The sequence below is a fragment of the Loxodonta africana genome, chromosome 16 (assembly GCF_030014295.1).
Source record: "Loxodonta africana isolate mLoxAfr1 chromosome 16, mLoxAfr1.hap2, whole genome shotgun sequence".
Taxonomy (NCBI): domain Eukaryota; kingdom Metazoa; phylum Chordata; class Mammalia; order Proboscidea; family Elephantidae; genus Loxodonta; species Loxodonta africana.
Window position 1 is genome coordinate 47,477,334 of NC_087357.1, and position 13,288 is coordinate 47,490,621.

The 13,288-nt window shown below is 37.8% G+C and overlaps 1 protein-coding gene across 3 annotated transcripts in view; it reads left to right on the forward strand.

Moving 5' to 3' along the window:
- The window catches only part of ATAD1 (ATPase family AAA domain containing 1), an 86,081-nt gene that overhangs the window by 48,245 nt on the left and 24,548 nt on the right, over nt 1-13,288 (forward strand). For all 3 annotated transcript variants that reach the window (XM_023546951.2, XM_003409251.4, XM_023546950.2), the window contains one exon: nt 9,985-10,074. In XM_023546951.2, coding sequence (XP_023402719.1) covers nt 9,985-10,074 — 90 coding nt within the window. The remainder of the gene's footprint in view (nt 1-9,984; nt 10,075-13,288) is intronic.

Here is a 13,288-nt window from a genome sequence, read left to right on the forward strand (position 1 = left end):
TGGAATTGGCTCGATGGCAACAGGTTTTTTTTTTTTTTTTTAAACACTAAGGTAGTAGCCCTTCATTTAGGTTTTCAGTTTTATACAAGGCAGTCTTTTATACTAGGCTTTGTCTCTTCCCTCTGAAAAGCTGTGAAAACCAAGTTCCCTTGTTTTGGCATATGCTGCCTGTTGTAGGTTGAATTGTGTCCCCCCAAAATGTGTGTCTACTTGGCTAAGTCATGCTTCCCAGTATCATGTGATTTTCCTATGTGTTGTAAATCCTACCTCTATGATGTTAATGAAGTGGGATTAGTGGCAGTTGTGTTAATGAGGCTGGATGAGTCTAGGAGATTAGATTGTGTTTTAAGGCAATCTCTTCTGAGATATAGAAGAGAGAAGTCAGCAGAAAAACAGGGGAACCTCCTACCACCAAGAAAGTAGAGCTAGGAGTGGATGTCCTTTGGACTCTGGGTCCCTGTGCAGAGAAACTTCCTAGAGCAGGGGGAGATTGATGACAAAGACCTTCCCCAGAGCCAATAGAGAGAGATAGCCTTCCTTTGGAGTTGGCACCCTGAATTCGGACTTCTAGCCTACTAGACTGTGAGATAATAAATTTCTCTTTGTTAAAGCTGTCCATTTGTGGTATTTTTGTTATTGCAGCACTGGATAACTAAAGACACCCTCAAAGAGAAACTCAGCTTTATTGTTCACTGTCTCCTTGGGCTCCCACTTTCACTTAGCTCTTGGCCTCTGAATATTCCATACTTAATTGCCAGGTGGATGATGTATTTTAAAAGATATTTAAAATATTTCATCCAGCATGTTTGTTTTTTCTGCCATGTGTTGGGAATGGAAGTGCTGTAGGGGAAAAACATCACAAAGTTTCATAAAACAAAAAGAAGGTTTTACTCGGCATATATTCAAAAAGACAAAAGTGGGAAGGGGACAAACATGCTGCCAGAGCTAATATCTGCCTGAATCCCAGGAAGGCGGTAGAATCATTGAAAGCTTCACGTTTTCACAGATTTGCTAGCAACTAAAAAAAAAAAAAAAAAAAAAAAATTTTTTTTTTTTTTTTTGTGGTCTTACATTTTGAATTGCCTCTCTTAACAATCCTTGGTATAGGTTTCAGTCAGGAGGGTCTTCATTGGTCCAACAAATTTCTATTCACTAAATGTTAATAGAAAAAGATAAGAGTGGAAAGTCTTGTGTTCTGTTTGATTGGTTTTATGTGAAAAGTTCCCTAAAAGATATTTTTCTTCCCTAAAAGATAATTTCTAAGATTGCCCAATCTATTGTCCTTATCTCAGAGCCTAGTTGTGTCCTTGTAAGTCTTTGTGGGCCTCTCTATGCTCAAGGACAGGGAATAATGATTCCAGCATTTTCTAAATCACAAGCTCTAGAACCGTTTTTTCATGATCACCTGCTTTAGATCTCTTGGAAAAGTGGTGGGAAAGTTCTTTCGTTGCTTTAACTGTAGTAGGTACTTTGTATTTTGTAATCTGTTTTTGCCTAACAGTATGTTTAGAATCACATCGTTCATCACTTATTAAAAATTGAACTGTAATTTCTTTAAATATTGATTCTTCCCCATTCCCTGTGTTGTCTCTTTTGAGAATGCTAACTGAATGAACCTTTATATTCCATGTCTTTTAACTTCTCTTTCATATCTTCCGCCTCTTTGTGCTGTAGTCTGGGTAATTTCTTTACCTCTTCTAATTTGTTAATTCTGGGTTCAGTCAGATCTCTTCTGCTATTTAACCCTTTAATTGAGCTTATTATTTCAATTATATTTTTTAATTCTAGAAGCTCTGTTAGACACTTTTTCAAGTCTATCAGGCCATTTAAAAGAAAATATTTTATTGTGTTTTAGGTGAAAGTTTACACAGAAAATTAGGCTTCCATTTAAAACTTTTATACAGATTGTTTTGTGACATTGGTTACAATTTCCACAGTGTGCCAAGGTTCTCATTATTCCTATCCTGTTTATTTTGTTTCCATTGATCTAGCTTCCCTGCCCCTCGTTGCCTTCTTATCTTTGCTTTTGGATACATTTTGATCCCTTGTCCTCATATAGGTGATTGTTGAAGGGAGCATGTTACTCATGGGTGGTATTATTTATTTTATAGGCCAGTCTATTATTTGATTGAAAGGTGACCTCCGAGAGAGGCCTCAGTTCTAAGTTCAAAGGGCCCCTTGTAGCGATAGTCTCAGGGTTCCTTTAATCTCTATTGGTCTAGTAAGCCTGGCGTTTTTTAGGAGTATCAGGCCATTTTTATTGGCTTTTGCTCATTACCCAGGTTTCCTATTGAATCAGAAAACTGGAGCCCTGGCATCAATTAGCTGTGTGACCTTAGCCAAATTATATAATCACTCTGTATCTGTAAACCAACCAAAAAATGCATTGCTGTCAAGTCAATTCTGACTCATGGTGACCCTATAGGACAGAATAGAACTACACCATAGAGTTTCCAAGAAGCACCTGCTTATAAAAGTGCCTGGCGTATATTAAATATTAAGTAAGTATTTGCAGCGTGGTATTTTGATTCCTCATTTATTCCTTTAAATATGTTAAACATAGTAATTTTATAGTGTATATTCAGTCATCCTGTCATCCTAATATATGAAACTTTCTACATCTGGTTCTGTGATTTGTTTGAATTTACGGTGGCTGTTGCCTTGTATGTTTTGTGACTTAGTAGGAAAACTCATGTAGTAAAACTTTGTGTATGAATTCCTTGGTGCCTTGGTTGAAGGTTAGTTGTTCTAGGCAAGTATTGTAGTTGCTTTCTGCCAGAGTTTTTCCCCAATACAGATAAATTCAGGCCCGAAATCCATGTTGACTGGCTACGAATTATGAAATCTCAAAAGTTTTGTGTACGTGTGTGTGTTTATATATCGCTATTCCAAGATCCAAGGCCTGCCTCTGCTCGATGAGTTTTCTAAGATTTAAATATTGTTCTCAGGGCATGAGAACATGAGACCTGGCTTCATATAGGGTGATCTCTCATCAGGTACTCTTTCCTATAAGATATCCGGTGAACACCCCACTCACTCGCTAGGATCTATACATGGCCATATTGTGTGTGGTCACTTCTACCTTTGCTTACCCACTTGAATTTATACATAGGCTTCACTGCTGACCTCAACTTACGTTTTTTTACCTGTTTGCATACTTCTGATTAATTTACTTGAGTTTTTTTTTTTCTTAATAATTTAACTGTTATTTTTAAATGTTTTTACCATAGGGCTTAAGGATCTCTTAAGTCCACCACATTGGCAGAAATCAAGTCTGAACTACATCACTCTCTAGAAAAAAACTAAGCCACATGTCCTCTTTTTGTATATCATCTTTATGAAAGTATAGCCTCATTATAAGTGAAAGTTCATCTTAAAATTTTGTTGAATGGTTAGAGAAAAAAGCACAACATAAAAAAGTTGTTGTTGTTAGGCGCCACTGATACAGTTCCGACTCACAGCAACCCTGTTTACAACAGAATGAAACAACGCCTGGTCCCGTGTCATCCTCACAATCGTTACACTTGAGCCCATTGTTGCAGCCACTGTGTCAGTCCACCTCATAGAGGGTCCTCTTTTTTGCTGACCCTCTACTTTACCAAGGATGGTGACTTAGTCATCTAATGCTTCCGTAACAGAAATACCACAAATGGATGACATCAACAAAGAGAAGTTTGTTCTCTCTCAGTCCAATAGGCAAGAAGTCCGAATTCAGGGTGCTGACTCCAGGAGAAGGCTTTCTCTCTCTGTCGGCTCTGAAGGAAGGTCCTTCTTGTTAATCTCCCCCTGGACTAGGAGCTTCTCTGTGCAGGAACCTAAGGGTCCAAAGGACTCGTCCTACTCCTGGTGCTGCTTTCTTGGTGATATGAGGTCCCCATGTCTCTCTGCTGGCTTCTCTCTTTTATATCTCAAAAGAGATTGGCTTAAGACACTATCTAATCTTGTAGATCTCATCAATATAACTGCCACCAATCCATCTTATTACATCATAGTGATAGGATTTACAACACATAGGGAAATCACATCAGATGATGAAGTGGTTGACAGCTGTATCATACTGGGAATCATGGCCTAACCAAGTTGACAGATAATTTTGGGGGGACATAGTTCAATCCATGGCATATGGTGTCCTTCTTCGGGGACTGGTCCCTCCTGATAACATGTCCAACATATGTGAGACATAGTCTCACCGTCATTGCTGCTAAGGAGCATTCTGGCTGTACTTCTTTCAGGACAGATTTGTTCATTCTTTTGGCAGTCCATAGCATATTCAGTATTCTTTGCTAACAATGATTCAAAGGCATCAATTCTTTGGTCTTCCTTATTCATTGTTCAGCTTTTGCATGCATATAAGGTGATTGAACACCATGGCTTGGGTCAAGTGCACCTTAGTCTTCAAGGTGACATCTTTGCTTTTCAGCACTTTAAAGAGGTCTTTTGCAGCAGACATGCCCAACGCAGTGCGTCTTTTGATTTCTTGACTGCTGCTTCCGTGGGTGTGTTGATTTTGGATCCAAGTAAAATGAAATCCTTGACAACTTCAGTCTTTTCCCCATTTATCACGATGTTGCGTATTGGTCCAGTTGTGAGGATTTTTGTTTTCTTTATGTTGAGGTGTAATCCATACTGAAGGCTGTGGTCTTTGATCTTCAACAGGAAGTGCTTCAAGTCCTCTTCACTTTGAGCAAGCAAGGTTGTGTCGTCTGCATAATGCAGGTTATTAATGAGTCGTTCTCCAATCTTGATGCCTCATGCTTCTTCATATAGTCCAACTTATTGGATTCTTTGCTCAGCATACAGATTGACTAGGTATGGTGAAAGGATACAACCCTGATGCACCCCTTTCCTGACTTTAAACCACAGTATCCCCTTGTTCTATTCAAGTGGCTGCCTCTTGATCTATCCACAGGCTCCTCATGAGCACAATTAAGTGTTTTGGAATTCCCATTCTTCGAAATGTTATCTATAATTTGTTGTGATCCACACAGTTAAAATGCCTTTGCGTAGTAAGTAAAACACAGGTAAACATCTTTCTGGCATTCTCAGCTTTCAGCCAGGATCCATCTGACATCAGCAGCGATATCCCTGGTTCCATGTCCTCTTCTAAATCTGGCTTGAATTTCTGGCAGTTCCCTGTCCATGTACTGCTGCAGCTGCCTTTGAATGATCTTCAGCAAAATTTTACTTGTGTGTAAGATTAATGATATTGTTCAAGAATTTCCACATTAGGTTGGATCACCTTTCTTTGGAATAGGTATAAATATGGATCCCTTTCTGTCAGTTGGCCAGGTACCTGTCTTCCAAATTTTTTGGCATAGGTGAATGAGCACTTCTAGTGCTGCATCTGCTTGTTGAAGCATCTCACTTGGTATTTTGTGAATTCCTAGAACCTTGTTTTTCGCTAATGCCTTCAGTGCAACTTGGACTTCTTCCATCAGTACCATTGATGCCTGATCATATGCTACCTCCTGAAATGGTTGAACGTTGATCAGTTCTTTTTGGTATAGTGACTCTGTGTATTTCTTCCATCTGTTTCTGATGCTTCCTGCATCATTTAGTCTTTTTCCTGTAGAATCTTTCAGTATTGCAACTGGAAACTTGAATTTTTTCTTCAGTTTGAGACATGCTGAGTGTGTTCTTCTCTTCTGGTTTTCTAACTCCAGCTCTTTGCATGTGTTACCCTAATAGTTTGTCTTCTTGAGCTGCCCTTTGAAATCTTCTGTTCAGCGTTTTGCTTCATCATTTCTTTCATTTGCTTTAGCTACTCAGTGTTCAAGGGCAAGTTTCAGAGTCTCTTTTGACATCCATTTTGGTCTTTTCTTTCTTTTTAATGACCTCTTGCTTTTTTCATGTGTGATGTCCTTGATGTCATTCTACAGGTCATTGGGTCTTCAGTTGTTGGTGTTCAGTGCATCAAATCTATTCCTGAGATGGTCTCTAAATTCAGGTGGGATATACTCAAGGTCGTACTTGGCTCTCTTGGACTTTCTCTAATTTTCTTCAATTTCAACTTGAACTTGCATATCAGCAATTGATGGCCTGTTCCACAGTCAGCCACTGGCCTTGTCTTGAGTGAGGATAATGAGCTTTCCCATCATCTCTTCCCATAGATGTAGTTGATTGGATTCCTGTGTATTCCATCTGGCAAGGTCCATGTGTGTAGTCGCTGTTCATGTTGTTGGAAAAAGGTATTTCTAGTGAAGAAATTGTTGGTCTTGCAAAAATCTGTCATGCATTCAATCTCCGGCATCATTTCTATCACCAAAGCTTTATTTTCCAACTACCGATCCTTCTTCTTTATTTCTAACTTTTGCATTCCAATCTCCATTAATTATCAGTACATCCTAATTATTAGATGTTTGATGAATTTCAGGCTGAAGAAGTTGGTTAAAAATCTTCATTTTCTTCATCTTTGGCCTTAGTGGTTGTTGGCATAAATTTGAATAATAGTCATATTAACTGGTCTTCCTTATAGGCATATAGGTATTATCGCTGACAGCACTGTATTTAAGGATAGATCTTACAAAGTTCTTTTTGACAATAAATGCAATGCCCTTCGTCTTCAAGTTGTCATTCCCAGCATGGTAGAACATATGATTGTCCAATTCAAAATGCCCAACACCAGCCCATTTCAGCTCACTAATCCCTAGGATATTGATGTTTATGCAGTCCCTTTCATTTTTGATGATTTCCAATTTTCCTAGATTCATACTTCATGTGTTCCATGTTCCGATTATTAATGGATGGTTACAGCTGTTTCTTCTCATTTTGAGCCATGCCACATCAGCAAATGAAGGTCCTGAAAGCTTGACTCTATCCACGTCACTAAGGTTGACTCTACTTTGAGGAGGCGCTCTTCCCCAGTCATCTTTTGAGTCCCTTCCAACCTGAGGGACTCATTTTCTGAGTCTCTGTATCAGACAGGGAGTGTATCAGACAGTTTTCCGCGGCTCTTCATAAGGTTTTCACTGTCTAATTCTTTTCAGAAGTAGACTGTCAGGTCCTTCTTCCTAGTCTGTCTTCATCTGGATGCTCAGCTGAAACCTGTCTGCCATGGGTGACCCTCCTGGTATATGAATCCCGATGGCATAGCTTCTAGCATCACAGCAACATGCAAGCCCACCCCCACCCCCCCGTGTGACAAATTCAAGTGTGGGGCATAGATAAGTTTAGGTGACATTAATGGAAACATTTCCTATTAATGTTTGTGATAAATCTAGTCAGTGGAGGTTGTCACATAATTTGGTTGCAAGTTGTCAAACACTAAGTATCTTCCAAACAGCGGTATTTAAAGTACTTAAAGAATTGCATAGTTAGTTCTTGTAAGAGAAAATATTTTACTACTATATTGTATCAAACTCTAATTTTCAGCTGTTTAAAGCATACAAAATAGAGGCAGTTGGATGAGGTATACTTCAGAGATACTTTCCCCAGTGTCCCAGAGCATAGTTGTGAGTGATATATAGCACAAATTATGTAATTCCTTATTACACTAACAGCAATTACTGTTTTCATTTGGACTAGTTTTGATTTGAGGGAACAAATAAAGATATGGCTTTTTAAAAAATTAAACTCAGGTAACATTTTTTCACCTTTTTTGTTTTGAGGGATGTAAAGTTGTTATTAATTTTGAATAATAGCTTCAGGCATATTCTTCTAATAGCTTCAGACATATTCTTCTATCTTACGAACTGGTTACTTTTCTCTAAAATTGCCTATTTTGTGATTTGATGGTATTCCATAGCCCAGTTAGCTTTCTTGTAAATATGATATGGTCAGAAAGAACAAAAGCAGTGACTGACCCAATTAAACCCATCACCACTACTAAAAACCTGAGTAGCTAAGAATGTAGTCTTTATCTTGAAATATATGAGGCAAAAAATAAAACAGCCTTTTTAGGTTATGGTCAAAGTTAAAAGTTTTTGAGATGTAAGTTTAGTTCTAATTATTTTTAAATGTCAAATGACAAAAAAAGTTTATCTTCGTATTTTTGTTAAAGATTTAAATAAACTCCAGTTTAACAACTCATGTCTGAAAGAGGCATTAATTTTTGCTGCTCAAGTACTAAATAGTTCCTGTTGCTTTACATTTTGAATTTTAGCTTATTTGCCCTGAGTAGAATTAATATGCGTGTAAAGGATATCTGTTTTGGCCCCTTAAAAGCACTCCTTAAAATTTGCTTCTTTAGGTGAAACCATGAGTGGTTTAAGTCACGTTTTCTTATCTGTTGTTATCCTATACATACTCATTTTTACCACGTTGCACTAGGTTCAGATTTCTTGGCCCGATTTCTGGCATTCCACGTTCCATGTAGTTGTTAAGTGCCGTAGAGTCAATTTTGGCTCATAGCGACCCCAAGTAGAATTGCCACATAAGGTTTTCTAGGCTGTAATCTTTACGGGAGCACATTGTCAGATCTTTCTCCGGAGGAGCCACTGGGTAGATTTGAACCGCCCATGTTTTGGTGCCACCAGGGCTCCTTTCCATCCCAGGAATTTTTTCAGTTTTTTGTTTGTTTTAGGCTGTTTGTTTACTGAGAATATTTCCCAAAATGCAGCCTACTTTTCAGGGTTTTATCTTTTTCTGATCCTGCCTCAACCACAGTATCTTTTGTGGTTTTGTGCAACCATATGTGTCCAGTCTTTCACAAGGTTCCATATCACTTTGAATCTCTCTTTTAATAATTAATATACTCTTTTGAGAAAATGTAGTTACTTATACTAGTTGTCTTACACATCAGTTCATTTGATTACTTTTAAGATTTGTTTCGTTTTACATGTGGTAGAAATTTTTCCTTTTTTAAAATTAGTTTTATAGTTGTAGAAAGTTAATAAAGAAAAAAGATAAGAGCATTAATATTTTGATTTTAGGATCAGTTAACCCAAATGCAAAAATTGCATTATGTTGTGGAGCTAACATTTCCCAAATTTGTATTTATAGTTTTTTCCCTCTAGGTGGCAACCTCTTACAGTTAATTGAAAGTAATCTGGCTCTGAGGCTGTGAAATATTATTAAATGTTAAGAGTAGAAGTAGGATATAAGACTTGGTGGCTATTATAACATGTCCTAGAGTTAGATTTCAGGTTATTTCAGAAATCTAAGACCTCTTGGGTCAAAATATAATAACATTAAAGAAATTTAAATTTGCATAGAATAGCCATAATTTCATTTGGATACTAGATGTGTGCTTTTTTTAGGTTATGCTGAAATATTGGCAATAATCATAATATTGAAGCCCTTCAGAAATTAACTGGTTTTATATAACTTTGTGCTCACTGATTTTGATTTTTGTTTTCAACTCTGCATTATTTATAATTAAATGACGTAGACCCAGAAGTTGGCAGGAGCAACTTCTTTTTTTTTTTAATTCCACCAAGCGTTTTGATATTTGCTTTTACTCTGTTGCTCTTATTTAAAGCTGGATTGCTCAAGATTTTATTTAGCATTGAGTATTTGCAATCCTGATAGTGATATTATGTGAAATCTAGAGAAAAAGTAAATTAAATGTATTACTATTACAGAATTCTCAGGCTAAAGGGGAAGTGATTTTTCTCAATATTATTATTAAAGGACTTGAAATATCCCCATATGTATATACCCAAAACATATTCCCAAACTATAGTATAAATGGCTTTTAGTCATTCAGTGTGTATTCATTAAAGTCATATTTTGCAAAATACAGTAGTTTTTAAAATTTTTACAGTTTTTTAGTAACAGTACTTGCAGCTATATAGTACCTATTTTTAGTCACTAGATGTCCAGTGAAATATACCAGTCTTTCCAGCTTTGCTGTTGTTAGATATGTTTAGGATTAACTTCAATTTATATCTGAAGATTTGAGCAATACTGGTTTAAAATCAGATTTCTTATAGGGGATTTAGTTTAAACTCTACATAATATTCTAGTACTCTAATTCCTAGTGATAAAGACCTAACAGGAAATTATTAGTAGATTTAATAGCTTGTGTTCTCTTTATGTATTTAGGTCATAGTGATGGGAGCCACTAATCGTCCTCAGGATCTCGACTCTGCTATAATGAGAAGAATGCCTACAAGATTTCATATCAACCAGCCTGTAGGTGGTCTTTTGTGTATGTGTGTGTGTTTTAGTTTATAGCACAAATTCGTTTTTCATTAAAAAATTTATACACCGATTGTCTTGTGACATTGGTTGCAACCCCTGCAATATGTCAACATTCGTCCAGGTTTCCTGTCCTTTCCTGCCGTCTTGGCTTTTCTTTTGGGCAGGTGTTGCCCATTAGATCTTCTGTAGTTGACTGAACTAAGAGTAAGAAGCACGATCCTCATGTATGTTATTGTTTGTTTTATAGGCCTGTCTAATCTTTGGCTGAAGAGCAGACTTTGGGAGTGCCTTCAGTTTGAGTTAGCAGGATGTCCGGGACTGTAGGTAGTCTTGATTGATACTGTAAACAGTTAAATATTTACCTTTTTACCAGCCTTTACTTGTGATACCAGGAAGGAAATGATTTTTTTTTTCCCTAGGACTTTACTATTTATAATAGGCAGGGAAGGAATAGGGCAAGAATCACTGTAATTGCTTCTTTGTCTTTCCCACCCTTCCTCACTTTTTTCCTAAGATCAGTGCTATTTACTTCTCTGTGACCCTTCAAAGTATGTAATTACCTCAAGTTGCCTAGCCATTTTAGTGATTAGGATATAGTAAGATAACGGAAAATCTAAATTATAGTTTTGGCTTAGCGTAGAATAAAATTAAGGGAATGAGGTTAAAGAATTGTTCTGTTCTGAAGGCTTGGCATGAGAAATGACTGGGATTCATTGGATTAATTTTTGGCAGTTATAAACTGCTTCCCTCTGTCAGGACTAATGATTAACCCATAGCTAAGATATCATTAAAACAAAACGAAACTGATAGGTCTGTCCGTTTGTTCTGCGGTGGCTTGCGTATTGCTGTCTTGCTGGAAACTATACCACAGATACTTCAAATACCAGCAGGGTCACCCATGATAGACAGGTTTCAGTGGAGCTTTGAAATTGATACAGACTAGGAAGAAAAGCATGGTGATCTGCCTCTGAAAATTAGCCAGTGAAAACATTATGGATCATAACAGAAAACGTTATTCAATTCACTTGCTTTGGGCATGTCATCAGAAGGGATCGTTTGCTAGAGGAGGATATCACGTGTGGTAAAATAGAAGGCCAGTGAGTTGGGTTGGTACAGTAGCCACAATGATGGACTTAAACAGGCTGGCACAGTACTTGTTAGTGTTTCGTTCTGTTGTAAATAAGGTCACCATGAGTCAGAGTTGACTTGATGGTAACTAACAATAATGAGATAGTACACATTAACTTAAGAATGTAAATGTGTTGGTGGTGTTGACCCAGGGCTACCTTCTTTATAGCATTCTTTTTAAAAATAATTAAGTACCCTTAAGTAGATGATTATAGACTATTGTTATCCTGTAATTTTTTCCCAGAATCTTCAAATCCTGAACTTTGCCTTCAGATTGAAGAAGAGGAAAAAAACAGGCTTTAGTAGTTGAATATACATTCCATCCGATCACTATATACCTGTATAGCCATGTACATGAGCTTTTGCTTTGTCATTCTCTTGCAGATTTTGAAATAAAAATATTCCATTTATAATCTAGATAAAAATCATTTCTCCCATTTATATTCTGTAACTGACAGTTTGTGGCAGTGAACATGGTTTCCTAAAGATTGTAGTAGCCTCTGTAAACTGACTCTTATCTGGTTCCTCTGGGGCTGTGCATATACTTAACCACTCCATTAGAAAATTTACCTGATAAATCAATGAAGATATTTTTTAACTTAATGTAGGAGGCTATAAAAATATTCAGCATGACTAGAACTAGATGGTGCCTGGCCACAGCCGATGACTGCCCTGACAGGGAACACAACAGAGAATGCCTGAGGTAGCAGGAGAGCAGTGGGACGCAGACCCCAAATTCTTGTAAAAAGACCAGACTTAATGGTTAGACTGGGACTGGAAGGATGCCGGAGGTCATGGTCCCCAGACCTGCTGTTAGCCCAAGACAGGAACAATTCCCAAAGCCAACTCTTAAGACAGGGATTGGACTGGACAATGGGATGAAAAATGATGCTGGTGAAGAATGAGCTTCTTGGATCAAGTAGGCACATGAGACTATGTTGGCATCTCCTGTCTGGAGGGGAGATGAGAGGCCAGGGGAGGCCAGAAGCTGCCCGAATGGACACGAGGAGAGAGAGTGGAGGGATGGAGTGTGCAGTCTCATTAGGGGGAGAGCAATTAGGAATGTACAGCAAGGCGTATGTAAATTTTTGTATGAGAAACTGACCTGATTTTTAAACTTTCACTTAAAGCACAATAGAAATTAATTAAAAAGAAAAAAAAGAAACAGATCAGATGATACATTGATAAAGAAAGAGAATACCTTATCAGAGACTGTTGCAAAATTAAAATGTGGTTCATACACATGGGGTGCGAAAGATGATGCGGTTTGTAATAGTGCGCTTGCCTGTTGAAAAAGAAAAGTCAAAGATGTATGAACAAAAACAAAAAGAGAATCCAGAAAGGGATGATAAACCAGGGTGTGTGCAGTGGAATGGAGAGAGAGAGAGAGAGAAAGGGTGCGAATGGGAGAACTAGTATAGAATTTAGTGGGCAGGGACAACCATTAGTCATGGGGGATTAAGGAGGAGAGAAAGAGAGATAATTTTAAGATTTCAAACTGAGATAACGCAAAGACTGGTAATGTCATTAGTAGAAATAGAAAGCATCGCCCAAAAAATGTGTGTATCAATTGGGCTGGGCCATGATTCCTACATTGTTGTAAATCCTGCCTCCTATGATGTCAATGAGGGAGGATGGGTGGCAGTTGTGTTAGTGAGGCAGGACTCAATCTACAAGATTGGGATGTGTCTTGAGGCAATCTCCTGCGATATAAAAGTGAGCAAAGCAAAGAGACAAGGGGACCTCATACCACCAAAAATCAGTGCCGGGAGCAGAGCATGTCCTTTGGACCCGAGGTCCCTGTGCAGAGAAGCTCCTAATCTGGGGGAAGATTGATGAGAAGGCCAACAGAAAGAGAATGCCTTCCCCTAGAGCTGATGCCCAGAATTTGGACTCTTAGCCTACTTTACTATGAAGAAATAAATTTCTCTTTGTTAAAGCCAAAAACAAAAAATTTTAGCATAACTAGTATCTATGAGTCGGAATCGACTTGACGGCACTGAGCTTGAGTGAGTATTTATTGAGTACTTATGATGTGTCAGATACCTGCTAGGCACTGATGAATGGTACATGGCCC